General features: G+C 59.5%; 1 protein-coding gene across 3 annotated transcripts; it reads right to left on the bottom strand.

The window, feature by feature from the left end:
* Positions 1-570: 570 nt before the first annotated feature.
* On the bottom strand, positions 571-26,935 carry PIP5K1C (phosphatidylinositol-4-phosphate 5-kinase type 1 gamma). Of its 3 annotated transcripts, XM_084796488.1 has the most exons (19): positions 26,737-26,935; positions 15,042-15,073; positions 14,458-14,550; positions 13,958-14,088; positions 13,224-13,341; positions 12,212-12,364; positions 11,059-11,358; positions 9,174-9,379; positions 8,286-8,369; positions 8,121-8,169; positions 7,406-7,490; positions 6,968-7,129; positions 6,503-6,641; positions 6,386-6,418; positions 6,038-6,139; positions 5,026-5,152; positions 4,172-4,249; positions 2,935-3,012; positions 571-2,716 (listed from the first exon to the last, which is right to left on the bottom strand). In XM_084796488.1, exons 1-19 carry the CDS (start codon positions 26,828-26,830, stop codon positions 2,714-2,716), a joined length of 2,067 nt encoding a protein of 688 aa, XP_084652614.1. In that variant the 5' UTR covers positions 26,831-26,935; the 3' UTR covers positions 571-2,713. The 3 variants fall into 3 exon arrangements, with proteins under 3 accessions (XP_084652614.1, XP_084652615.1, XP_084652616.1); XM_084796489.1 differs by lacking the exon at positions 4,172-4,249; XM_084796490.1 differs by lacking the exons at positions 2,935-3,012; positions 4,172-4,249; positions 26,737-26,935.

Below are 26,935 nucleotides of genomic sequence, written 5' to 3'. Positions count from 1 at the left end.
GAGAGGGCGGAGCCTGGGAAGGAACCCGAACGTGGCGGTTACCAGACCCGGGATGGGCGGGGACTGGTGGGCTTGATTGACAGGCGTTACCGGGACTGCGGAGTCCAGGGTACGGAGGAGGAGAGAGGAGGAAGAGGCGGCCGCCGCGGTGGGCGGGGACCAGGAAGCGGGATGGAAATATTTGCATCTAGGGCGGGGCTAATTAATCCAGTTGGGGACCCAGCGGGAAGACGTCAGAAGGGCGCGGAAAGGTGGGCGGGGCCTAAGAAGCTCTGAAAACCGAAATCCGGAAATCCAGACGTAGTCGCAGGAAGCCTTGCGTGTTCGAGGCCAGCCTGGTAACATGGTCCCCGCGCTAATAAAACACAAAGGAAATGAAAGGAGTCTTGCTGACACTGGATGGGGCTGCCTCCTATTCCGCCGGTCAGTTCGCCTACACAGTGGGTTCAGCTGTAGATAATCTAGGTAGGGGGGCTGTATGCTTGTTGGGATCCGTCACGGGGCGCCCACCGACTTCCGCTCTCCCACTCCCCCAGACCCGGGCGCAGGCTGAAGCCATTGGAGACGAGCTGTCATTTACTAGAGATTTATTTGAGATTTCAACTTAAAAAGAGGGGCTGTGGCGGGTGGGGCGGGAGCCTGGGCTGCATACAGTGCCAGCTGCGGCTGAGCTGGAGGGACAGGGCCCCCCGGTTGGATTGTCACACACCGGACCCGCGTGGGCTGAGGACCCGGGGCTCCCTCGCCCTGATGAGTAAGACACACGAGGTTTGGAGTTTTGAGAATGGATTCAAGCAATAAAAACGACGGGGGCAAGGGTGTGCGATCCGAGTTGTAACCACCGGAAAGAGGAGAGGGCGGGAGACGACGGGCTGCGGAGACAGTACCGTGCCAAGGGACCCCACGGGGAGGGCATATTGCACTGAGGTTGGTGTGGGGCACAACAGGAGCTTGCTGGGATGGCTTGAGGGGACAGGTGGGCCGGGGACACCTCGTCAGCCGTGGAGGTGCCTCCGGGCCTTACAGTACAGTTCATAACGCCGTCCACGGTGGGGGCGAGAACAGGATACGGGAAAGGATGGGGGACCACAAAGATATTTACAGATTCTTTTTGGAGAGGGTCTCATGTAGCCCAGGCTGACCTCCTACTGCATATAGCCAAGGATGACCTTGGACTCCTGCTCTTGCCTCCACCAGCCAAGCGGGGCATGGGAGCTGTGTGCCACCCCGTCCGGTTCGCAAGGCTGGGTAAGCTCTGCCCACGGACAGGGCCAGCCCAGTGGTCCTTCTTTTGACTTCTTGAAACAGTTTGACTCTGTAGCCCAAGCTAGCCTGGAACTTGCCACAAATCTGCCTTAGCCTTCCAAAGTGCAGGGATGACAGATGTGACACTACAACTGGCAGGGTCTTTGCAAGCCCTGAATTAATTCACTCTGCCGCTAACCACCTCCACGTTGACTTGTGGATCCCAGAACATCAGGACTTCCATAAGCAAACCATAGCCTTTGGACGGATGTCCAGACTTAACACAATATGGAACGGTGGTGAGGTCCAGGGAACGGCCATCTCTCCTCCTCGGCCCTCACCAGCAGGTGTCCTCTCTCAGGCCACGAGGGGAGGGCTGTGTCAGGCTCCCCCCTGCCTCACTAGCCTGCGGCAGTCCTTGTAGGCCAGCCAGATCCTGACCCCCGTGCTCCTGAAGGTGCAGCCCAAAGGGCCCACGCAGCTGACCAGAAGGCAGTGTCCAGGAGCTGCTGCTGCTTGGCCGTTAAAACAGTCCAGCTTGACGCCTTCTACAGGGACACCGTGTGGGAGCATCCACAGGGCAGGGACCTGACATGACCAGGCTGTGCCCAGCACGCTGGGGTCTGCCCTGGGGAGGAGACTGCTCCCTTGCCCTGGTGTTCCGGTGGACACAGGTCTGGTAATGTGACATCACTGTCTGTCTCATTTTCTTCAGGCAGCTGTCCCTGCAGCCTGAAGTCTGGCTGTGCCCTTCTTGGAGTGGGATCTGCTCTGAAGGGGAGTTCCCGGGAGTTGAGGGGACCCACACTCCCAGTTTCAGGGTGTCATGGGGATGAGGAGCAGACAGTGTGGACCCTCCCAGTCAGCATCAGGTGTGATTGTAGCCGCAGGACATTCGTGTTTGGGGGCGTCCTTCACGTGCCGGTAAACAGATGCAGAGAGTGCACAGGGCACAGCTAGTCATGGTGTGCTTGGGCCCCAAACCTGAGGTGATGGCCAGGACCTGCAACTCAGGAGCACAGACTGGGATGGCAAGTCCCTCTGCAGGCCACCACAAGTGCCCTGGGGTGTGTGGGCTCTACTGGAGCCGCATGGCCACTGGGGCTGGGCCCCTCGCTAGCAGGACACGTAGAGCCTAACCCACCAAGGCTGGTGGCTGCAGCCTCTTCCTGGGTTTTCTGTTGTTTTTCCTAGAAAATCACTCCTGTGCTCCCTCTCCTAGCAAAATAAATACAGGATCGGCCACTCTGAGTGATGCCGCTCCAACAGGCACAGGCAGCGGCAGATGGTGGCCCAAGCTCTCCTGGGGATGGGCCTGGCATCCGTCAGTGGGGAGGGTGAGAAGAAGTTGGGCCAGGGCCATCGGGATGGTGTCGCTGAGCTCTGGGCCCCAGCTGGGGGCAGCGCCTCCAGGAAGTGGCTGGGTGGCAGAAGGACGCTGGGCTCCAGACTGGGGGCTGCATAGCAGTTACTGCAAAGAGCAGAGGGGCGGGTGAGGCGGGCGGAGCCCAGGAGGCAAGCGTGGGTGGCGCAGAGGCCAGACAGGCCTGGTTTTCCTGGTCAACAACAGGCTGACACATCTAGAAATGTCTGTGCCTAGAGCAGCGGGGAGGGAGGGAGGGACAGGAGGGGAGGGGGAGGAGGAGGAGGAGCTCCAGCCTAGTCCTCCCACCCTGCCTAGGGACTTACGGTGTCGCTCTCGCCGTCGGAGGCGGGCCGCGTGCTATAGTGAAGCGGGGAGTACACCCAGCTCCTCTCGTCGGTGGGCTGCGCAGCGCGTGCAGGAGGGGTGCAGAAGAGCAGGGGGCGAGGAGCAGACAGGCAGAAGGAAGAGACAGAAAGTAAAAGAGGGGGACCCCAACCCTAGGGAGCAGCTGCAATCCCAGTTCCCTGTGAGGGGCACCTGCCCCCAACCCTCGGCCATGGGGAAGCAGCGGCAGAAGCAGCGGGAAGCAGTTAGTGAAGCCGGGTGCAGGCGGGACGTGGGGTGGGGTGGGTGGGGGATGGTCACCTCCCCTCCCCTGGCCCCCATCCATACAGCCGCAGCAGAGCCAGGCCCTCCCGGCTCTGGCGAGGCCCCTGGGCTTCCCCAACCCTCAGCAGCCCCACGGCCAAGTGCACACACAGGACCCTGAGGGGTGCAGGGACAGGATATGGCCCCCGCACAGGCTCCACCAGAGCCCAGCCTCAGTGGCTTCCACAGGCCCCAGCGCCCCTGCAGGGCTTCCCAGTGACAAGGGGTGGGGCACAGACAGGCCAGGTAGCTGGTAGGTCACCTCCCAGAGGCCATGGCCTACTTCCCAACGTAAGTCTACCCTGCAGAGGGGCAGCCTTGCACCCCACCTTGGCAATCCCTGACTCCATGAGACCCCGATCTTCCTGCCTCCACTGCTCAGTGCTGGGGGGAGGGGTGTGGCCGCACCTGTGCTGGGCCTGCTACTGCAGTGCTGTCCAGCCCCAGCCTCTCTGGACCTGGGACCCATTGCTGATATGGGTTAACAGCCTCAGCCCAGTCCAGCCCCACGTACTGGGAGGCGACTGTGATGGGGACTGTGAGGACAGTGTTCCTCTGAATCCTGTGTTGTTATGGGTTCCCTGTGCAGCCCAAGCCTCAGTTTCTCCTCCTGTGACATATGCTATGGAGGGAACGGCAGAGCCTGGCTCAGTGGTTCCAGCAGCAACACTTGAGCCTGGATGGTAAGAGGCGCCCCCACACATGGCCCAGGTGGGCCGGGGTCTTGCAGACCCTGCCACAGACGGTAGCTGAGAGGGAGCAGGTTCAGGTCACAGTGTGTATCTGGTCCCACAGTGGGGCTCGGCTGATCTACACCACAGCTGTGACTTTCCTCAGTCACTTGAGAGAAAGGGTATGGGGTGCTGTGTTCTGGAGCCCCATCTCCATGCGTGACGGGCTGAGGTCACTTACAGCGCCTGTGTGGCTTGGTGTCACGGCCCGCAGTTGGCGACGACGGGGAGAGAAAAGCCAGTATCTCCCATGAGCGAACTGGCCACACAGCGGGCCGGGCGGGAGGAAGGGAGAGAGGAGAGGGCAGAGAGGGTGAGGCGGGGTCCAGGCAGGGGACACAGCAGGTGGCTGAGCAGCAGGCACAAGCGACTGAAGCAGGATGGGAGCAGCAGCTGGGGACCTAACCCAGGACGCAGCCCTGGGCACTCCTGGCCCCAATGCGGGTGACAAGTATGCCTGAGCAGGGCTCTCTAGGGCCCGAGGGGAGCAGCTTAGAGACAGGGGATGAGTTAGTAGGGAAGCAGTGAGCACCCCAAATGGATGTCAGGACAACCCTGGACCCCAGATGAGGTTGTAGCACCGGGGACAAGAGATGACACTGGGAAAGTGCCAGCTGACCCCCAAAGGGTGATGTAACTCTGACCTGTTTATGGGTCCCTGTACTGGGCCAGCAACCTTGCAAATATGTCTCCCTGTGATGGTTCCACCTGGACAGGTCGCAGATGGCCTGGGCAGAACTAGCCTTATCCACAAAGGGCCATGCCCACCTCACTGAGCAGGCAGCATGGGGCCCTCCTGTGACTCATCGGGTCCCTAGGACCGAATATCATGAATAGACCCGGCCCCCGAAGGATGAGGCTTTCTTAGGGTTCCCAGCTGGCCAGAGACACAGGGCCTCAGTCTTTGCTCAGGTCCCCCCACAGCCAGGAGGAGCAATGGCCCTACCACCCAGAGTGACCACGCCAGAGACGGAAGCAGGTGTGGCTGCCATGGTGCCTTGGGGGCACAAGGGCCGGGGACTTGGAGGAACTTACAAAGTAGATGTCTGTGGAGGGCGCATCCTCCTCATCCGAGGCCTGGCTGGCGGGCTCCGAGGCCTGGCTGGCAGCGTCCACTTCCACAGTGGCTGCAGCTGACGCCCCAGGTGGGGGGACCTCCACTCTGGAGACGGGGAAGGGTGGTGGGTCCTAGGTGTACAGCGCCCGCCCAGCCCTCACTGGACCTACTGGCCCCCTCCCCACCCGCATCACAGGGTCTCATCTGCAGTCGCCTGCGCCGCGGGTTCTGTCATCCTTGAAAAGGGCCCCGCCACTGGGAAAATGCCCTCCTGTCATTCTCTACGCTCTGTGGGGCATCCCTTCTTCTTTTACTGATTTACATATTCCTTTTGAGACAAGGTTTCTCAACACAACCCAGTTGTCCTGAACGCCATCTGTAGACCAAGCTGGCCTGGAACTCAGAGATCCACCTGTAATCCATCCCTGCCTCCCAAGTGCTACAATTAAAGGCCTGTGCCATCATCCACAGCCTGTGGGGCATCTTCCCTTTCTTTTTCTTTGGAGAGGGGGGTTTGAAACAAGGTTTCTCTGTGTAGCCCTGGCTGCCTGGACTCGCTTTGTAGACCAGCCTGGCCTTGAACTCAGAGATCCACCTGCCTCTGCCTCCCAAGTGCTGGAGTTACAGGTGTGCACCACCACACCCAGCTAGGAGCATTTTCTTAATTCATGTGGAGGGTCTCACCCACTGGAGGTGGGGCAGGCTGAGAGAGCCCCGGGGAGCTGCACCCACCATGGCCTCAGTGGGGGAGGGACCTGAACATTACAAGCACAAATAACTGCTTTCCTCCACAAGCTGCTTTCACAGCTATCACAGCAACAAAACCCTTTAGCAAGACTTGGACCTCAGCCCCCCACTGCTGGGGTAACAGCTGTCACAGCCCTGTCATCTCAGCCTGGTGGCCTCCCTTGTGTTTAGCAGAGCAGGCAGGGCTGGGTGGGCCGTTCTCTGCGGGGCACCAGTAACAGCCTGGGTGAGGAGAGTACTCACCCCTCGCCCTGCTCCTTGGGGACCACAATCCCCACATCGCACACTGGCTCCACCTGCACTGTGATCTTCTGCGGGTCCTCCACGAGGGGCTCCTCCTGGGGCCTGCGGGACGGCCCAGCCTCAGTCTCCTCCCCCGACCCTAGAGCTGCATGCAATCCCTGGTCCCCAGGAAATCCTAGCCTGGCGCTGGGTCCTGCTGTGGCCAGCAGCCCACACGCCTGGGAGCTTGGTGCTGCTCCCATGTCTGGACCTGAGGTGCAGGAGGCCAGGGTGAAGCCTGGAGCTCAGTGCCACATGCTGCTGCCTTTGAAGCAGGTGTATGGGGACGCGGGGAAAGAGGGGGCTCACCGGCCATCCTGGCCCGAAGACTGTGTGCGCCGCCTGTGGGGAAAGCACAGGTGACGATGGCTACTGATGTCAGAGCCGCCCACAGTCCCCAGCCCTGGCTCCAAACAGCTCACCTACCTGTACCGGGGCTGCTCTGATGTCTCTGAAGGAGACCGCTCTGGGATGGAGAGGGAGGTGGATGACAGGGTGGTGGCGATGGAAGCCGTGGTGGCTTCCTCAAAGGATGGTGGGGTGCAGGGCAGGAGATCAGGCCGGCCTGTGGGAGCAGCAAGTGTGTGTGTGTGTGTGTGTGTGTGTGTGTGTGTGTGTGTGTGTGTGTGTGTGTAGCCCATCTCCCCTCCCACTCCGCTCTGCCTCAGGGCCACCCTGTCCACTCCCATCTGTTGCTGACGCTCCCACTGTCAGACACCCAGACCACGGACAGCCTGCAGGAGCCCCGCAGCCATTCCTTCCTGCTGGTGTCCCGCCTCTCCACCTCCCCACACCTCAGGGCACTGGCTGTCATCGTATCCCCAGCCCATGTGCCTGGGTTCCTTCAAGGCCTGGCTTCCTGGGTGCCCAGAATCCAGGCTGGCAGGTCACCTTCATCCTCGAGCGTAGGATAGCTGCGGGCCCCCCGCAGGTCGTACTGTGCATCTTCTCTCTCGGTGGGGATCTGGCTAGCTGAGAAGGCAGCAGTGGGCCCCAGGGGTTTGACAGCCAGCAGGGCACCACGCCCTTTCTTGGACGGGGAGGACTTCAAGGCTGCAGAAAGAAGGGGGCCAGGAGTCAGTGCTGGGGTCACTGACCTCAGATTCCACGGCTTCCTAGAGACAACTCTGCCCTCCTTCACTGCCTGAGTCCTGTGGTCCATCCTTCAGGGCCGGGTGCGGCCCCTCCTCCCAGCCTCCCTCGGCTGGGCCTGTGGGAGCTGGGGTGCAGTGCCTGGGCCTGCAGGTCAGGGCTCACTGGAGATGGCCAGCTGCCCCGCTCTTCCCCCAACCCCTCTGGCCCTTGCCCCCGCCCATAGGCCTCGCTCACAGGAACTCTTCCGGAAGACGGTGCTGCTCATGAACTTGAAGAAGCGCTCAGCATAGAAGCTAGGCCGATGGACGGAGACAGTGTCCTAATGAAAGACAGTGGGTGGGGACGGTGTCACGGACGACACACGCAAGCACCAGTCTTTGGCTTGTTTACTGACACAGTCACTATGTAGCCCAGGCTGACCTCCAACCCACCCAGGCTTCTGCCTCAGCCCCTTGAGTGAGCGGAGGACAGGCGTACACAACCTTTCCTCTCCATCCTAACCTCAGCACACATTCTGGAAGCTTCCACCTAGACTTCCCTAATGACCCTTTGAGGAGTTTCCCTGTTGGGCCTGGATTTGACTGGCCATCTCACACTGGAGTTAAGAATCACCAAGGCAAGCTGGGCGTGGTGGCGCACGCCTTTAATCCCAGCACTCGGGAGGCAGAGGCAGGCGGATCGCTGTGAGTTCAAAGCTAGGCTGGTCTACAAAGTGAGTCCAGGACAGACAAGGCTACACAGGGAAACCCTGTCTTGAAAAACCAAAAAAAAAAGAAAAAAAAGAAAAAAAAGAATCACCAAGGCAGGGCTGGGGTGCAAGGCCCCTGGCAGCTTGCAGTCACTCGGAGCCGAGGCCAGAGGTCAGGGCTGAGCTGTGGAGTGCCTGCACAGGCGACAGGCCTGGCGTCCCTGGGCTGGGCTAGTGGTACACGGAAAGAGCAGCACTCACCCCATCATGAACCAGTGCCTTCCAGGTGTGCTCAAGCTTCTTGATGAACCTGGGGACAAGCAGAATGTCACCCCCTGTCCAGTGCAAGCCTGCTCCGACAGGGAGGAGCCTCAGGGATGATGGGCAGGGGGAGTGTGGACAGCGTGGTGGCCATGGCCCGCGCACCTGTATGACTGCAGAATGTCGATGATTCCAATGTGCAGCAGCAGCCGCTCCCCTCGCCCGTTCACGGCAGGGATCCCGCCCATCCTGCCGAGAGAGGCTCAGATCAGGTGAACGCAGGAGGGCCCGGTCCACAACTCTGGGGACCTCCATGTTGGGGGCAGCTGGGAGGCTGAGCAGACACAGCACCGTCCATGCACATGCACCCTGCACCCAGGCCATGGCCGCCTCACACATCCTAAGGTTAATGCAACAGGGCCGCCCCATGAGGGCACTAACTGCCCCACTCCAGTTAGTGACCCCCTGGATGCCACAGCGGCCAAAGCCCCACAGGCTCAGCCCACTCCACACGGGCCACACAGGCTCACCTGGTCCCCTTGGGGCCCCACGCAGACCCTACAAAAGCCAAGATGGTCTGAGGGAGGTGTCTGCACAGGGCCTTTGCTCACTCTTGTCCCGCCACAGGGGCCGGAGCTATGGCCAACAGTTCTCAGAGGTCCAGCCAGGGTCACTGGGCGTCATCTCTACAGCTGTGGTTGAGATGGCTCACCCCGACCCTGCAGACTTTGTACCCACAGCTGGAACTCTGAGGGACGGGGCACCTCCCTTTCAGGGCCATGAAGGGTGGGCTAGATGCTGAGGGGAGGTCATGTTGGCTGCTTCACTGCAAAGCCACTGTCACTCTGTTTTTTTGAGACAGGGTTTCTCTGTGTAGCCCTGGCTGTCCTGGACTCACTTTGTAGACCAGGCTGGCCTCGAACTCACAGCAATCCGCCTGCCTCTGCCTCCCGAGTTCTGGGATTAAAGGCGTGCGCCACCTCAACAGACAGCTTCCCTGCCCCCTTGGGGCCAGGCCTGTAACTATAGACAGCCTGCCATCACCCCACTTACGTGTCATCTGTCTCAATGGCCTCCCCACGGGCAGCGCCACCCTGGATGGACTCCATGGCCGTGGAGTACAGGGCCTTCTGTGCCACTGGCCGCTTCTCGTCGGCCGTGCTCCGCGCTCCCTCGGCCTGGCGCTCGCGCTCCTGCTGGTCAATGTTGTGCACACCCAGCAGGAGGCTGTAGTCCATGATCTTGAAGCTCTCCAGCACCTGGGCCGGGGACACGGGTCAGGGGGCAGGTGGAGGCGGCTGCTAACCCAAACCTAAGGGGCCCCGCAGCACCCTGCCCAGGTGTGTGAGTGCGCACGGGGTGGACCAGAGGGTCTGGACCAGGCGGAGGTGCTCAGTCCTCCTGCGGGGGCAGCGGGGGTGTCCTGGGGCTGGAAGCCAGAGAGGCTCAGGCCAGGCAGAAAAGCCAGGAGGGCCCTGAGCTGCTTCTTCAGGGACCCTTCCTCCTCATCTCTGCAAGACACAGGACTTAGAAACTACTTTCAGGCAGGCCTAATTTGGTGCACGCCTTTAATTCCAGCACCTGGGAGGCAAAGGCAGGTCAATCTCTGTCTCTGTGACTTTGAGGCCAGCCTGGGCTACATAGTGAGACACGGTCTAGAAAAATACATAAACGAATAAACAAAAAACCAAAATACACCTGAAAAAAAAAAAACCCACGGGGGCTGGAGAGATGGCTCAGAGGATAAGAACACTGACTGCTCTTCCAAAGGTCCTGAGTTCAATTCCCAGCACTGACATGGTGGCTCACAACCATCTATAAAGAGATCTGATGCCCGCTTCTGTATGCAGGCATACAGGCAGGTAGAACACTGTATACATGATAAATAAATCTTTTTTTCCCCTCCCACGACAGGGACTCTCTGTGTAGCCCTGGCTGTCCTAGATTTGCTTTGTAGACCAGGCTGGCTTCGAACTCCCAGCCATCTGCCTGTCTCTGCCTCCTAAGTGTTGGGATTAAAGGCGTGTGCCACCATGCCTGGCTAATAAATAAATCTTTTTTTTAAAGGATTTATTTATTATGTATACAGTGCTCATTGGACCACATTATAGACGGTCATGAGCCACCACCATGTGGTTGCTGGGGATTGAACTCAGGGCCCCTGGAAGAGCAGACAGTGCTCTTATCTGCTGAGCCATCTCTCCAGCCCCAATAAATAAATCTTAAAAAAAAAAAAAGAAAGAAAAGAAAAAGAAACACATGCTGGGTGTGATGGGCACACGTGTCGTCTAAGCACCTGGGGTGGAGGCAGGAGGATGGGAGCCCTTGGTGAGTTCAAGGCCAGCCTGGGCTACGTGAGACCCTCACACTACGCAGTCGTCTCAGGCTCCCTCCAGCGTCTGTGCTGCCTCTGTCCCCTGCACTGCCCCTCCCTGTGGCTCTGTGGCTCAGAATCCTCAGAATGTCCCCTCGTCTCCGGCCACTCCAGCCTGTGTGGCCGCAGCTCCGTGCGTGCGCAGGCTGCAGAGCCCTCGCATGTTACCTTGCCTTATTTTTTGAGATAGGGTTTCATGTTGCTGAGGCTGGCTCAGGCTCACTACGTAGCTGAGGCTGACCCTCCCACACATCTGCCTGTGCCGCCACAGCCGGTTTCTGTGGCAGCAGGATGGAATCCATAGCTCCCGCATGGTGGGCAGGGTCTCCACTGAGTGTGCACACCCCACCCACCCCACCCACCCCTCTCGTGCTACCTAAGCACTAACCACAGAGCTCACCTCTGCCCGTCTTCACTTCCTGTGAGGGGATAGGTTATGCTTAGCTAGCCCGAGTGATCCTCCTGCCTCATCTTCCTGAGCGCTGGGATGACAGGAATCACCAGCGCAAACTGGTCGTGTCGCTGAGCGTGGCAGGCTGGCCGCAGGGTGGCGGGGAGGCTTACCAGGCAGTCGCGCTGCAGCGTCTTGACCAGGGCGCCGAAGGTGTCGGAGTCCAGCAGCAGCCCTTCCGGCATGTCCTGCATGAAGTCCAGGTCCTTGTAGGTGGGCAGGCTCTTCTCCTTCTCCTTCTTGCTCGCCCTGCGCTTGTACGTGGAGCCCTTGAGGTCAAACTTGAGATGCATCTTGACAACGCGGGGCAGCACGTTGTTCATGACCACCACGCGGATGTTCTTGCCACCTGACTGCACACAGTACAGCCCGTAGAACTTGGGCAGCAGCGTGCGTGGGTTCTGGTTGAGGTTCTGTGGGGCGAGGGCACCAGACGGCAGTCAGGTGGTGGGGTATGGTCACCCAAGGTCCAGCCTCAGCCTTGAAGCTCAGAAGAGTTGGGGCATGACTTCTCAAGTGCCCTGCATGTGCAGCTCCACCCTGACCACGCCCCCAGCCCCTCGCTGGGGGATTCTAGGTGGGGCCCCACCCTGACCACGCCCCCAGCCCCTCGCTGGGGGATTCTAGGTGGGGCCCCACCCTGACCACGCCCCCAGCTCCTCTCTGGGGGATTCTAGTGGGGGGGGCTCCACAGTAACCACTTCTCCAACCTTCTCATCTAGTTGTTTTTCAACACAGAGTTTCTGTGTAGCCTTAGCTGTCCTGGACTCACTTTGTAGACCAGGCTGGCCTTGAACTCACAGAGATCCGCCTGCCTCTGCCTCAGCTGCCCTTGGCCACAGCTCCTGCCTGGGATACCACCCCGTACAGAAGTCCCACCCTGTGCCATTACAGGAACACAGTTGCTGGCTCACAACCTCAGCACAGCTGGGGTCCCACCTGGGCACTACTCAGTGGAAAAATGATGCCTCAAAGGGGAAACTGAGTCACAGTGTGTGCTGAGCTACCCAGGGTGGTCACATCTGACACTCCTGGCCTGGGAACCTGGAGCCCCTCGTGGTAGAGGAGGGTGGAGCCAGCTCCTACGTGGCCGGCCTTTTACGAGGGGTCCTTGAGTCTACCTGTGACTCAGTGCTTTCTCCTCCCTCAGGCATCTGAGAGGCGCTGCTGGGGGAGGATGGAGGTCGGCATTCCCACACGCCCCCCACCTCTGCTTGGGGCCTGGAAACAGGTTCTGGAAGGCCCGCTCCCACCCGAGCCACCCACCATGTAGTAGCCAGGCAGCAGCTTCTGCAGGAACTCGGCCTCCTTGTGCATGACGGTCTTGATAATGAATTCGTCATCGCTGGTGACGTAGAAGACGGAGCCACTGGCCCCAGGGTTGGACAGCTCGATGAGTGGCTCGTTGCACAGCGAGTACTGGAGGGCAGAGGTGGCAGGCGCTAGCAGCGGGAACTGCACTCCATGTTACAGATGTGGCTGCTCCAGCCACACAGACTGCGACGGCTCAGGCTCAGGCCTGCTCCCGTGTGGCAGTGGGCACCCTTCTCCCCTTCCTACCTATTCCCACCTGGAACCTCGGCGTGACCACGCCAGAGCCCCAGCGGCCACGCCGGCTCATGCTGACAGCCCGGCCCTCAGCCGTCTTCCCACGCCAGCTGACATTCATGTCTCCTCTCTGTAAGCCACTGTCTTCCCCCCGCTCCAGGGGAGGACGCTGACGGGGAGGGACATTCATCTCAGCCAGGCCATCTGTCTGTCCTTCCTCCGCCCACTGTGGAAGCCATAAATACCCCTGGGAGGCAGGGACGCCCACACCTGGCTGTGCTCCTCACACTGCTGGCCGGTCGTATCATGGTCACTGGGCGGTGAGGGACCCTCCTGGGAACCGAGGTGCCTGCCCTGCCTCTGTGCCCACTCTGACCATTGTAAACAGCACCCCAAGTTCAATTACCCCAAGGACCTGGCAACCACAGGCGCCCAGCCTGAAGCCCCAGCCGCTCTTTCTCTGGGAAACTCTGCCCAAGTCAACAGGAACTGGTATATAGGGACAATGACTAGGACAACAGAGCAGGCCGCCATGAGCAGGCCATGGCCCAAGGCTTGGTCCACACAGTGTGCTCTTGGGTGGTGATGGAGCCTAGGAGAGGAAGTGAGGTCACAGGGAGGCATGTCCTTAAAGGGGCCCTGGGTCTCCACATCTGTTTCGGCAGCGAAAGCCACACTCCTACCCGTGGGAGGAAGCTTGTTACTTGATGATGCTGACTGATACACTTACCAAGTAATCGTCAGGCCGGATACCGAAGAGCTCCCGGAAGTAGCGGAAGGCAACAGGTGCATAGGTCTTGAAGCGGAAATCCTGGAAGTGGTGGGCGGGGGTGAGGTTGCTCCCTTCACTGCGGAGGAGGACGCAGGGGGACGGCTGTGAGGGATGGTGGCTTTCTGGGATGCCTCTCCCCATTTGTTCCATGCACGACCCCACAAACAACTTGGGAGTCCCTGCTTAATGAGGATGTTGTGACTGGCTTCAGGATATACACTAATGACCGCCCCTCCCTCCCTCCAATGTACAGAGGCATGTGAGGTCAGAGGCCAGCAGCTCTCCACTGCATTTCCTGACACATAGGAGATGGCCGAGTCAGTGGGAACGCCCTGCCTCCCTGCACTGAGGTGACAACAGGCACACACCAGGTCTGCCTCCCTGCACTGAGGTGACAGGCACACACCAGGTCTGGCTTTTTGAGTGGATTTTGAGGAGAACGTGGCTTGCAATTTGGCCACGTCACCCATAGCCCCCCAGAGGTGTTCAAAACAAGACAGGGCTGTCCAGCCTCTTTGGCAGCTAGCTACAGTCGTGGGACCAGTTTTTGCCCTGGAGATGACGCAAGTGGGGCAGACACTTTGCGTGCCTCCTTCCTGCTGCTAAAATACTGATGTGAGGGCAGGAGCCTGGGCAGCCTCGACAGTGACAGATGGCTCGGACGGAGTCAGCCACACGAGGGCGGCACCTACCTGGGAAAGAAAATGCTCTCCACCACGTAGAAGTCCTGCATGAGCACGTCCCGCTCCGGCTTGGAGCTGAGGTTGCCCACTGTGTAACCGATGCCCAGCTGGATGGCGCCCTTCAGGGTGGACGAGGTGGTCTGTGGGGAGACTGGTGGCATCAGGGCCCTAGAGGCCTCTCTGCTCCGTGCAGACCCCGACCCCGATGCACCGCAATGCAGGCCTCCAGCTGCTGCGACCCCCCCAGCCTCCATCCCGCGAACAGCCACCTTCCACAGCCACACAGGGCGGGCGGCTCTGTCGCAGGGGCTCAGGGGGACAGCCACTTGCCATGGGGATGGGTGGGGGTTTGTTTGGAGGTAACAATGTTCTAGAACTAGACAGCAGGGATGGTTTCACATCTCTGACAGCTGGACACTTCAGCCGTGGCAGGGAGGCTGTGGCCCTGGTGCCCTGCAGGCCAGCCTCAGCCCCTCCCTCCCTGGCCACCCATGCCAGCCCCCGGCTACCTTCTTGTATGTCGTCTCTCCTGACGCATCGACGCCTCTGTGACCCAGCTTCTTCCCGTGGCCAGGGCCTGGCTGCCCTGTCACTGAGGGGGCCTAGGAACAAGGACAAAAACAGGTTGGGAAGGTCGCCAGAGCTTCTGGAAGCTGATGCGGAGGGAGGCTGCGGGGATGCCAGGGCCAAGCTGCCTGCGGTTCTCGCACCTGCCACCAGGGGCCGCTGCTCTCAGGAACCCAGCTCCCCCTCCCACACCCCAATCCTCAGGACACTAGAACCTAGGCCTCCTGTCCCCACAGCTCTGCGGCTAGGGGTGCTCTGGGGACCCTTCCTTCCCAGGGACAAGGTCCTCCAGTTCCTCACCATGAACTCAGGACTCTCAGGGCCCAGGTCACGGTGTCTGAGACAGCAGGCTCAGGTGGCCAAGGCCACAGCCTCTTGCTGTGTGAATAGGGGAACACACACACAAACACACACACTACTGCTCTTCCTGCTTGACACACTCAACAGTATTTGGGCCCAGAAAAGTGCTGTGCACAGCCCGAGAACACACAGAGCAGGTCGGGTGCCTCCTCAGAGAAGGACTTACCTCTGCAAGGACAGCCTTCTTCTGGGTCATCCCTGGGAAGGAAGGCACATTTAGTACATGTCTTTCTTTTGTTTTGTTTTTTTAACCTCAACACACACATGCAGACAGGAGGTGCTAGCCACTGCCTTCCTCAGTCACTCTCCACTTTGCTTTTTTTTTTTTTAATTAAAAATAATAATAATAAGTAAATAAATTCCTTGAGGCAGGGGCTCTCCCTGAGCTTAGAGCTCACCACTACTAGGCTGCCTGGCTCTGAAAGCCCTGGAGATTGTCCCGCCTCGACCTCCCCAGTGCTAGGATTACAGGTGTGCCCCTGTGCTCAGCTTTTTACCTGGCTGCTAGGGATTCGAACTTTTCTCCTCACACTTGCACAGCAAGACCTTTACCCACCAAGCCATGTGTGCCCGTGCAGGGTGACTTCCTCCCCACTCCAGGCTCAATGGGGTCACTGGATCCCAGTTTCAAACCCAGGGCTGTGTGGACTGCAGTGCTGGTGATGATGGTGTGGGGGTCCCAGAATGGGTGGAGGTCCACACGGTCATGAGGACTCGCAGAATGTTCTAGAGGTTGCCTTGGCCTCTCTGCAGTCAACTGTGCTTTTCTGTCTGGGGCACAGAGAGGTGCCTCAGGGAGACAAGTGTTGGAAGCTTCACCTAGCTGCTATTGGCCACGGAGGCGTGACCCAGTCATTCAGCTGTCACATGGCCGGTGTGGGGGGAGGGCAGGTGGGTGTTGGGATGGGGGTGGGTCTGTCTCCCAGGGCCCAGCCTCACTGTGGGGTTCTGGGGGAGGAAGGGACTGTGAGCCAAGGGATGCAAGCTCCCTGCACACAGGCCGGGCCAGGCACATATGTTCAGCGCAGCTGGATGCGGGTATGTGCAGCCCTGGGACATTCTGATCCCAATCCTGACTGGGAACGGGGACCATGGGTGGCTGCACATGGGCGACAGGAGGCAGCCATTCGGCCTTGGCAGGCGGAGGAGGGAGGCTCTACCGGCGACCCAGTATCTGCCTCGAGAATGGACAGATATGTGGGTGCGTCTGCGCAAACTGCAGCGGCATCTTCTGTAACTTGTGGGAGGGCTCTGGGCTGGAGGCAAGAATTCACCTGTGTTGTCACCAGCGCCCAGGCCTGCGGGCGACACTCTGAGTTCAGCTTGGACTACGGGCTCTCTGACCTCACCAGACCCCTGCCTCAGTTTCCCTTTGTGCCAGCGCACCTGAACTGGCTAAAACATGGGAGCCAAGAGAGACCTTGGGTACACAGTGGAGGAGACGAGGACGACACGGTCTCACTCAGCGGCCCTGACACAGCTCGGATGCGCTCTCCTCCCAGCCAATTATCTTCTGAGTGAGCAGCCCCGTTTTCCAGGAAATTATGTTTAAAAATAGTCAGGGAGGAGGGGAGGTGGGCACCAGCTGGCTACGGGTGCGGTGCATGAGCCCGGTCAGCCCACGTCTGCTGCAGCACCCACGCATGTGGGCGAGGGAACCTATAGGGGCCACGCAACGACCCCTCGACCTTCAGGCCAGCATCTGCCTCCCCAAGGCTGTGTGACCTCAGGTAAGTCTAAGAATCTCTCTGGGCAGGTTGGAAGCTGTGTCCCAGCCTGTCACGTGGGCTGTAGCTGCACACTGCCTAGGGACACCACCCAGGCCGCTCCCTCTACTCCATTAACCTCACCTCTGTAAAGCTGGCTGTGCCCATCACCTGCCCCGCTCCCTGCCAGGGGTCTCCTGGCAGCACTGGCTGCGCCCCCTGCCACCCTCTCTGCCCTGTCCTCAAGACTCCACTCGCTTCCTCCTGCTGAGGCTCCTCCATTCATGAGCATTTGCTGCCTGCCTGTGGGCACCAGTTCTCCGCCTCTGCACCCAGCCCTCCCTCCACACCGCCTTCCCACATGGAGAGGGCTGTGGACACTGAGGCAGGGAACAAGTGAACTAGGGCCACTCCTGCCGCAACCCACAGTGACACCAACAGAGGAGAAACAGAGAGGCCTACGGCACAGGAAAGAGGAGAAGGGGCTGAAATGGACAGGAAGCAGAAACTGCGCCAGCGGGGAGATCCCAGATCCTTGACACAGCCGGCCTTAACTCTGCCACTGAAAGCAAGGCCCGGGGCCAGGAGAGAAGGAAGTACAGAGGGGAGGTGTGCACCAGCGCACACCAGCCTGCGGCCTGGGTCACACCAAGTGCTTCCTTTCCAGACACCTCCTGTCTACTCAGGCCACCCAGGCCTCTTCCATCCTGCCCCAAGGCCTCTGCACAGCTGTGCCCTCCGTAGCTCCCTCTGCCAGACTCCTGCAAGCCCACACTGGACAACCCTGTTGCTCAGCAGCTGAGGGCCTGGTGGCTGCTGGCCCCGTGCGGCACGTACGCGTGACCTGCTCTGTCTGTGGAAGAGGCCTCCTCATGGGGCGGCCTCTGAAAGCCTGGCATGAGGTCCTGGCGGTCGCAGCATTTCTGGCCAACCAAGAAAGGCATCAAACACCCACCCGCCCCTGGGAGCTGGCCAGGGTGCCATGACCACTGACGAGACCTACAGAGGAGCCACCTGCAGTGACGGCCCCATCCGCAGCCGCACAGCTGGACACACGGGCGTGGTGTGGGGCTCTGCACGGGGGCGGGGGCTGCCTGCCACCCGCGGGAGGACTGACCTGGAGGCTGTGCCGAGGCCCCAAGAACAAAGAGAACACGCTGCCGCCCGGCCAGGACTCCTCACACTGCACAGTGGGCTCCGGTCCTGTTGACTCACACACTGGGTTAGCACGCAGCCAAGAACAGGAGCCAGGCCTGACACTGCGGACCCAAAGGAAAGCCACACAGTGTGGGCTCCATGACAGGACATGCCCAGGATGGGGAAAACAGAGGGAAGTGTATTCGTGCACTGGAGCTGCCTTACAGAGAGGGTCCCTGTGAGAGATGGAATGTTCTGGAACTACACAGATATCCTGGCTATATAATCGGAGAACACCCTGAAGATTAAGGTGTGTGTACCTTAAATGAATGACCCCTGCAGTCCACCTTACAGAGAGGGTCCCTGTGAGAGATGGAATGTTCTGGAACTACACAGATATCCTGGCTATATAATCGGAGAACACCCTGAAGATTAAGGTGTGTGTACCTTAAATGAATGACCCCTGCAGTCCACCAACTACAGCTCAAGTCAGAGCACACATGACCACCAAGGCGGCTTTCTGGGCCCTGCAGGCTCCAGCTGCCACAGAGCTCAGGCCCTGGCCTCTGAGTGGCAGGGGTCAGCGTGCTGTGTCCTGGCTTCACAGCCAATCACCAGCTTCACCTCCCCATCTGCTCAAGGCTTGAGGACGCAGCAGGTGGTGGTGCCCTCCAGCTGTGGCAGCACACCTTGGTCCCCGACTCCACCTTGACAGTGAGTGAGGGCACAGGACAGCGGTCCTCATGTCTGACAGAGAAAGCTCGACATCCTGAGAAGCAGGCGGGTCCAGAGGGCCTCAGGCTGTATCACCATGCGTCTGCCAAGTGTGTGCCTGGTGTGTGCAGATACCAAGGCACCCTGTGAGCTCTGTGTAGCCGGGGACACCCGTGGGCACTCAGCATGGCCGTGGGGTTCAGCGGTCTCTTTCTGCTCCAGCCACTTTAGGTTTAGGTTTTAGAAGCTTTAGGTTTGTCTGGATGACGCAGTCCCAGATGAAGATCCGCCTGGTCCACACAGACCTCCAACACCAGGAACAGTCTACTGCGAGAGGCCCTGGGTGCCAGGCCCTTCACAGACACTGCACAGCACGCACTGGACCTGGGCCTCTGTCCCCAGAATGGAGGAGGAGGTGACACGAAGGAGATGGAGGAGTCCCTGCAGGCGACCACCTTCCCCTGGTAGGCAAGATGCCACATTGCTGGGTGTGTCCAGTCACCCACTCCCAGAGAAACAGCATCCTGTAGCTGCGAGGCAGGCACAACGAGACACAAAGCACGGTCCAAATCCTGGCCCTGGAGCTCCTGGCCTCTCTGCAGGTTAATCTTTGTCCCACACCACGAACAGCTGGACAGCACTGGACCCTTGGACTCCAAGGGGCCCTGAGAACTGCTGTCCCCGCCCCCTATGCCACTGCCCGACACACCTGGATCAGGTCTAATAGCTTAGATGGGCAGAAATGAAGAACCCAGCCATGCACGAAGCCTCAGGACCATCATCTCAGCACCCAGGAGTCCGAGGCAGGGGGATGACGAGTTTGAGGCCAGCCTGGGCTACAGGGCAAGGGTATATAGGTAAGGGGAGGATGTTGAGGCAGGGTCTCACTGTGTAGACCAGTCTGGCCTTGAACACACAGAGACGCTCTTGCCTCTGTCCCTGGTGCTGGGGGTGGGGCAGCTCAAGCCAGGCAAGGGCTCCACTCACTGAGCCGGCAAAGATGCCTGCCCGCCCTCTGAACCCTCAGGGTTTACCTGGGGGCTGGGGGTTGGGGAGCTGAACACTGGGAGGCCTGCAAGCCAGACCAGCACCCTGGATCATGGGGTGGGGGGGGGGAGGGCAGGACAAGGGTCCAGTGCTGCCCGAGGCTCCGGGCTCCACAGCACAAGGCTGGTCATTCTCCCAGGGCTCTCCTTTGTTTGTTTGTTTTTTGATAATCAAACAGGTCCCTGCGGACAGAGCCTCCTACTAAGCATTCTGGGTCGGATGCTCTGGCTCAGGCTCAGGCCAGGTCCCGCTACATGTGAATGGGCCCTGTCTCAAGTGCCAGCCATGTGCTGTCCCCATCCTTGTCCCAAGCCAGCATCTCTGCCACAGGACGTTTGCACAGCTGGTTCGGTCCCTGGCTCTGGCTTCCAACACCCCTGTGCTGCCGACTGCTGCTGCTTCTTAGGTCCCGGGGACCCTGCCTGCCCGGCTCCCGGGTCCGTGTCATTGGCCTCAGTCCCCGTCTCCTGTGCTCTGCATTTCCCCTCTAACCGTCTCTGCAGCGGGAACCATGCAGGACTCAGGGCCCTGTCCCAGCTGACATTCTCCTGATTTGTCTCAGGGACACTCGCAGGTGCAGGCCCCATTTAAGGGGGGCAGAGGGGACAGCCCCATGCATATGGGGCGCTGACTCAGAGGCCATTTAAGGGCACAGCTTACCCAGCATGCACGAGGATGCCCTGGGCTCCCTGCTCCATAGATGCAGTGGCAGCCCTCACCCATCATCCTGGCCCTCGGGAAGCTGAGACAGGATCAGGAATTCAAGGCCAGCCTGAGCGATACACTGAGACCCTGTCTAAAACACAAAGAAGGAACAGTCACAATGTCAGGCTGGGGACATGGCTCGGGGCATGGACTGCTCTTCTAGAGGACCTGTGTTCAATTCCCCCCATGCACATGTGACTAGCAACCACCTGTATCTTTGGTTCTGGGGGAATCTGTGGCAACCCCACCCCCACAGGTGGCTACAAAGCTGTGCAGACACAGGCACATCCAGATGAAACAACAACAAAAACCCCACAACGGCCGCCTCCTCACACCTCCCAGTGTGCCTGTGCTCAGAAGAGGCAACATGAGCAGGCAAGAGGGCTCAGTGGGTGAGGGGCTTGCTGCCACGATGGGCAGCCTGAGTCCAACACATGATAGAAAGAGAAAAGTGATTCCTGCAAGTTGACCTCTGACCTTGACACCCACGGGGCAGCACCCCCACACACATATAATAAGCATATAATAATACAGTATTAAAAACTAGGAACAACCAAGAATGTCAGTAAAGCCAGTCATGGATTGCCACCTGTGGCAGGCAGGGAGGGCGACGTAGCTGGTGGCTGTGGGCTAAGCCTGATTTGTCCTCAAACAGTTGGACACACAGTTTCTCTGTCACTTGGAGAATCCACCCTCAGGCAGCCACCAGGGGAAGTGAAAAGCTTAATCCACGCAAAGCCTCGTAGGCACACACCCTAGGGACTTCCCAAAAACAGGCAATGCTGAGGAAACAGCAGCCGTTTGCCCACAGAGGACCGCACTGCACGCCACGGTGGGCTATCCTCATGTTGGAGTGCTACTCCGCCCATCAACAGGCGTGAGGCTCTGCCACCCCACAGCGTGGAGGACACGGTGCTCAGTGAGAGACCAGGACACCAAGGCCACACCATGTGGGCCCTGGACATCAGGAGACAGGAAGTGGATTCATGGTTCTGGAATGAGGGAGGGCGACTCGTATCTAACACTACTGAGGACCTGCACAAAGGGTGGGACAGCGGTCACATGCCTTGGAGCTTGCACACTAGGAGGTCTCTGGCAACTGTGAATGCAACATCAGCCACGGACTAGGATGCTGCGCACACCAACCATGTGTGTGGACCTCACTTGGAGCCTAGAGAAGGTCCAAGCGCAGACGCCAAGCTATCTCTCACAGCTCACACACACTAACGGCGGCAGCTGGGGACCTGTAAGCACACAGGGACAACCACGTGCTGCCGCCTCCCCTCAGCCTGCCACTGTCCTGTGAACAGTCGTCACCTCTTTGGAACAAGAGAGGAAAGGAAGTCACGAGGCGGCGGGGGTGGGGGGGGGGTGGGGGGGGGGGAGAGGTGGGGGTGGCCACGCAGGCCTTTGCAGTTGCTGCAGACTAGCAGGGCAGAGGTGCGACCCCAGGTGGGCACCAGGACCCCACTGGCCTTGTTCTCCAGGGTGACTGTCCCTTCGGCCTACCACACAGAACAAACCCTGTGCTTCCCTATTGGTCAGCCCCGGGAGGTAAACAGGAAGCCAGGCCAGGCACGACAACCAGGCCGCCCACAGTCCTACAGGTCCTCAAGTAGAGGGACGTGGGTCAGGGCCGGTGGGGAACAGAGAGAAGGATCCAGAGTCTGCCCTGAAGAGCTGACTACCAGGTGAGGCGACCACCATCAAAGTTCCAGGTACAGGGCCAGGACATATGACCAGGTGGTTGTGTCCCCCATAGGCACAGTGTCCACTGAGCAGAAGTCATGGTCATTTTTGTCGCTCTGTGTCCCCAGCCTGGCTACAAGGCACCCCACCACCACACACACACACACAGAGCTAAAAAAACAAAAAACAAAAAAACAACAACAACAGAAAGAAAGGGGGGCTGCAGCTGAGGCTCAGTGGGCAGAGCGCTCTCCCAACATGCACCAGGAACTGGGCTCCGTTCTCAACTTCACGTGAACCAGGCGCCTCATGAGCAGGTGTGGTGGCGCATGCTCATCTCTCCAGCACTCAGGAGGTAGAGGCAGGAGAACTGGGAGCTTAAGACCATCCTCTGCTACACAGAGAGTTTGAGGCCAGCCTGGGCTATATGCCACAAAAACAAAACCAGAAGGCAGGGACCAAGAAGAGGAAGGTCTGAATTAAAATCGCAGAATGGAGAATTCCTATCTATGACATCCAACTGGGAAACCGTTTACAGACAGACGGACACTCTCGACAACAGAAAAACTAAAATGTGCTGATGGTCAGCAGCCAGCCGAGGAGCAGTGTGATGCTCTGATGTCACAGATGAAAGAAAAGGGTCTGTAATATACAAAGAGCTCCCGCAAACCAACAAAAAGTTGCACAATTGGACGCAGAAAATATAGTTTCCAAAAAATGAGGCCAAAGTTGTGTTTGGCACAGGATCAAAGTCAGGTGCATCCAAGGTGAGCAAAGAAAATGTGGCCAAAAGCTTCCAAAACAAAGCAAGCAAGCAAGCAAACAAACAAACAAACAAAAAACCTGTTCACAGGCTGGGGGTGGTGGCGCATGCCTTTAATCCCAGCACTTGAGAGGCAGAGGCAGGTGGAGTTAGAGACCAGCCTGGTCCACAAAGCAAGTTCCAAGACAGCCTGGGCTGTTACATAAATAAGCCCTGTCTCAACAACAACACCCAGCTCACAGAATCAGGTGTGGTGGCCGCAGCTGAGCTCCTGCAGGCAACCTCCCCTGAGCACCCACCTCACAGCAGGTCCACCCGGACCCCAGTACCTCAAAAGGGCTAGAGGCTCAGTCCAAAGCTGTCCGTGTGTGCACGCACACCTCCACGGGTGCCCTGTCAATGTAGGCTGGAGATTACGTGTGCCCCACAGCCTGCTCCCCTGCGCCCTGACACAGATGGGCACACAAAGCCGCTGACAGTGTTGGGAGTCAGGTCTCCCGAAGGCCTGTGACAGACGGGCTGCCCAGCCCTGCACTGTTGGCCCGAGATGCCATAGCTTTGCAACAGCTCTGAACTAATCCTGGCTGGGGTAATCCTGTGTCAGGGTTTCCACCTCCACAGTTACTGGGTACAGGAATGCTACTCAGTTCCCGGCAGAACAGCAGGGCCCAGCAGCTGATTCTTGGTTCACTCAAGCCCCACATAGCCCATCTCTCCAGCGCAGTGCTACCCACCACATTCTCAAGGGACACACACAGCTGCCCATGACCAATGCCAGTGTGGCCTTACCTACCCACATCAAGGGTCCCCAAACCTGCAGCACACGTACATGAGCACAGACAGCTCTGGGCTCGGGGTGGCTGGGTCTCAAATCCTCCAGGTTCCCGCTGCCTTCTGCAAGCCACAGCTCCAGCCCAGCCCCTGCCACCGCAGCAGCCCCCAGCCTACCAGGCACAGTAAAGCTCAAGACAGGTCATCACTGGGCTGGCAAAATGGCTCAGTGAGTGAAGGAGCTTGCTGCTAAGCTGAAGACCCGAATTCCATCCCCAGGACCCACAAGGTAGGTCTGACTCCCTCAAGCATGTAGCTAGGCTTGCTGGGATGACAGGTGTACAGCGTCACACCTGGTTTATGTGGCACTGAGGCACAGCTCAGGGACGCCTGCACCCCAGGCCAGCAGTCTGTCCAGGCAGCTCCTTCTCCATCAGGTCCAAGCTTGACGTCACTTGGTGACGGCTGACCCCCATCTGGCATGCTCCTACTCCGAGGAAGGCAAGCTGAATCCCATCGGCAGCTGCCTAGCACCACATCGGAACAGGGAGACAGCCAAGGTCCGCTGTGGGATGATGGGCATGGCCATGTGCTGATAAAACTTTACTGACAAGACCTAGCACGGGGGCTGCAGCTAGTCTAGCCACTGCCCCAGCCTTCTTGCGTTCTGGCGCTGCACATGAGCTCCCTGACCACAGCAGGCTACCCGAGGAAGGGTCCCAGAGCCCGTCTCCATCGGGGAAACTTAGGCAACAGTGGCCTGATCACGATGACATTTAGGACAAGACCTGACCGAACCTTTTGTCTCTAAGGCCAACAGTTCTGACCCTGACGTCAAGGTCGTCATGTCTTCCGGCTCCGCTTGGCGTCGGCCACCCCAGAACACCTTGGCAGTCACCATGTACCTGTTGAACGGCAGCCTGTTCTGGTGCTGGGCTGCTGCTGGAGGAGCACGGGGGCTCCCGAGGCTGGAGTGGAGGGAGCAGCGAGGGGGAGGGAGGCAGAGGGAGGGCCCTGAGCCAGTTTCTCACTGGGCTCCTTCTGGAACGGGAGAGCTGGTGGAGGGACGGTGAAGCTGGACCAGGTGGAGGCAGCGGGTGGAGGAGACGTGGGCAGACTCCGGGGTGATTTTAGAAGCAACACTGACATAATTTGCCGCTGGTTTTGGTGGGGGAGGAGGCAGTGGCAAGCTGGGGATGACGAGGCTTAGGAAGATGCTCACGGCATACACAGCCCAGGCAGGTCACCAGCCTTGTCGTGAGCACCCACCAACCATACAGGGGCCGCAGCAGCCACGGGAAGGCACGAGGCAGGCGGTATGTGGGCCTGGGCTGTGGGGCGAGGAGACTTAATGTAACTGGATTCTAAACAGCACAGAGATGGGTTCTCTCCCATCAGATTGGTGGAAATTACCAGAGAGATAACAGGCTACAGGCCAGACGGGCACCCAGAGCACCTGGCCTTCAGGAAAGGGGAAGGAAGCCTCATCCCTACATGGCTGAGGACACCAATACTGGACACACACCATGTTCACCCACCTAACAAAGAGGGCCACCTTGGGGCGGGGGTGGGGGGTAAAAAAAGTGGGGAGTAGGGGTTGGGAGGGGCTGTGGAATTCGTGATTTGTGGAGGCAGGTATGCAGCTGGCAGTAAATATATGCAAACACCCAGAGCAACAATGACTTTTTTTTTTAAGGCAGTACTCCAGCCCAAGGCCAGAGTAGGTCCAGATGGCCCCCACTTTACAGTTGGGGGGGGCACATCAAGGAGCCAGAATGGGAATCAGAAAGAGACAGGATTTTACCTAGATGACTAACTTAACAGGACTCGAGGTGGGGGGGGGGGGGCGGACGGACGGACGGATGGACGGACGACGACTTCTGTGAGAAACAGGCCCTGGGGGGTCCTAGACAGTGACAGACCCTGTCTCAGCTCCAGCCAGCTTGCCGGTCGCCAGTGATGATGAGCAAGGCTCCACAGGGAGGAAACGCTTGCAGAGGCTGCCGTGGGGACTGAGCACCAAGAACTATCAGGTTTATGACACTCAAGGCCCGAAGGTGGACAGTGCAGAATTCCTCCGGTGTGGCAAGGGACTGATGGCGCCAGGACACGAGGTGACGGCAGAGAAAGAGGGCAGGTGGCTGGTGGCAAGAAGCAGGTTGCCTACCACTGGGTTCCAGATGGCACGACGGAGCTAGGAGCCTGGGATTGGGGACCACTGGCTCCCTGACTCCTCCTCTGTCCCTGGTCTCTGATAAGGACAGTTAGGGAGACCCTTGCGAGACGTGTGCTTTCTCAGAGACCTAACCAGCCACGGGGCAGAGCTGGAGAGAGCCTAGGGTTCTGTGATTCCAGGGAGTTCCTGTGACCTTAATGGGGAAGGGAGCAGTCTGTTCTCTCTCAGTGCACACCGCCCTGCCTAGGGAATGCAGGCCCAGAGACAGGACTCACGACAAGGAAGGGACTCTAGGAAGCTGAGAGGCCCTCCAGGCTGCGCCAGCTTGACAGACAGGGTCCAGGGAGAAGGGTCTGGGAGATTTGGGGCTTAGCACGACATCTGCTCACCCAGCCAGAACGGAGAAGGCACCTTGATATCATTCCTTTATCCCCCCCCCCACCTTCGGCCCCGTTTTAGGGGGAGGTATACTGAGGCCCCCAAATGGGTGATCAGTGGTGTGTAGCAGGGAGGGACCAGAAGGTGACACTTGCAAGAGTGAGAGCCCAGCATGGTGACCCCAGCGAGCGGGTCGCATGGAGGGCATACTCGCTCTTCCTCCTAGCCAGGGAGGGTCCGCAGGTGGGGTCCCCCCACAGTAGAATGAAGGTGCTCCAGCATCTCACACACTGTGGAGCAGCCAATCGCCACACACCCAAAGGGGCAAGTATGACTCGCTTGTCTCCAACACCTGCCGCAAGGCCATGCCCTAAAACGGGTGCCCCTGTACCTCCAAACCCGAGGACCCCCCTTGACCGCTATCGCATGCATCTGAAAGAGGCTCACTGCATGCACAGGTTTCCAGGATAAACAGCCGCACCCACGCCTGTCTGCGGATCCACCGTGTCACCCAAGCACCCTAAAACGGGCCGAGCGCTGCGAGCCCCGCATCCCCGGGCGGGGCGGTGCAGCCTCCCCGGCCCGAGCGCTGATCATCTCCTCCCCACCCCTCTCCCGTGTGCAATGGGACGGCGCGCGCCCCCGCGCAGGGCCAAGCGAATGGATCAGGCCGGCGGGCGGCAGCGCTGCCCGAAGCGAGCGGGCGAGGCCACTGCGCGGCGGCGGGGGAAGCGGGGCGAGCCCATCGCGGCGATGAGGGGGGGACCGGGCTTACCTGCCGCTGCCCCGCTCTCCGCAGACCAGGCCGCCTCCGCCGTCACGGCCCCCGCCTCGGCGCTCTCCGCCTCGTCCGGCACCTCCAGCTCCATGGCCGAGCGCTCCGGCGGCGGCGGCGGCGGCGGGCCCGAGGATGCACCCGAGCTCGGCCGCCGCCGCTGAACAACAAGCGCCGCCCGCACCACAGCGGAGGGAGG

This window comes from Acomys minous (assembly GCF_964271855.1).
Source record: "Acomys minous genome assembly, chromosome: 9".
In the NCBI taxonomy this organism is placed as follows: domain Eukaryota; kingdom Metazoa; phylum Chordata; class Mammalia; order Rodentia; family Muridae; genus Acomys; species Acomys minous.
The sequence above is the reverse complement of the archived record's forward strand: the minus strand, read 5'-3'. Positions and strand labels throughout refer to the sequence as shown.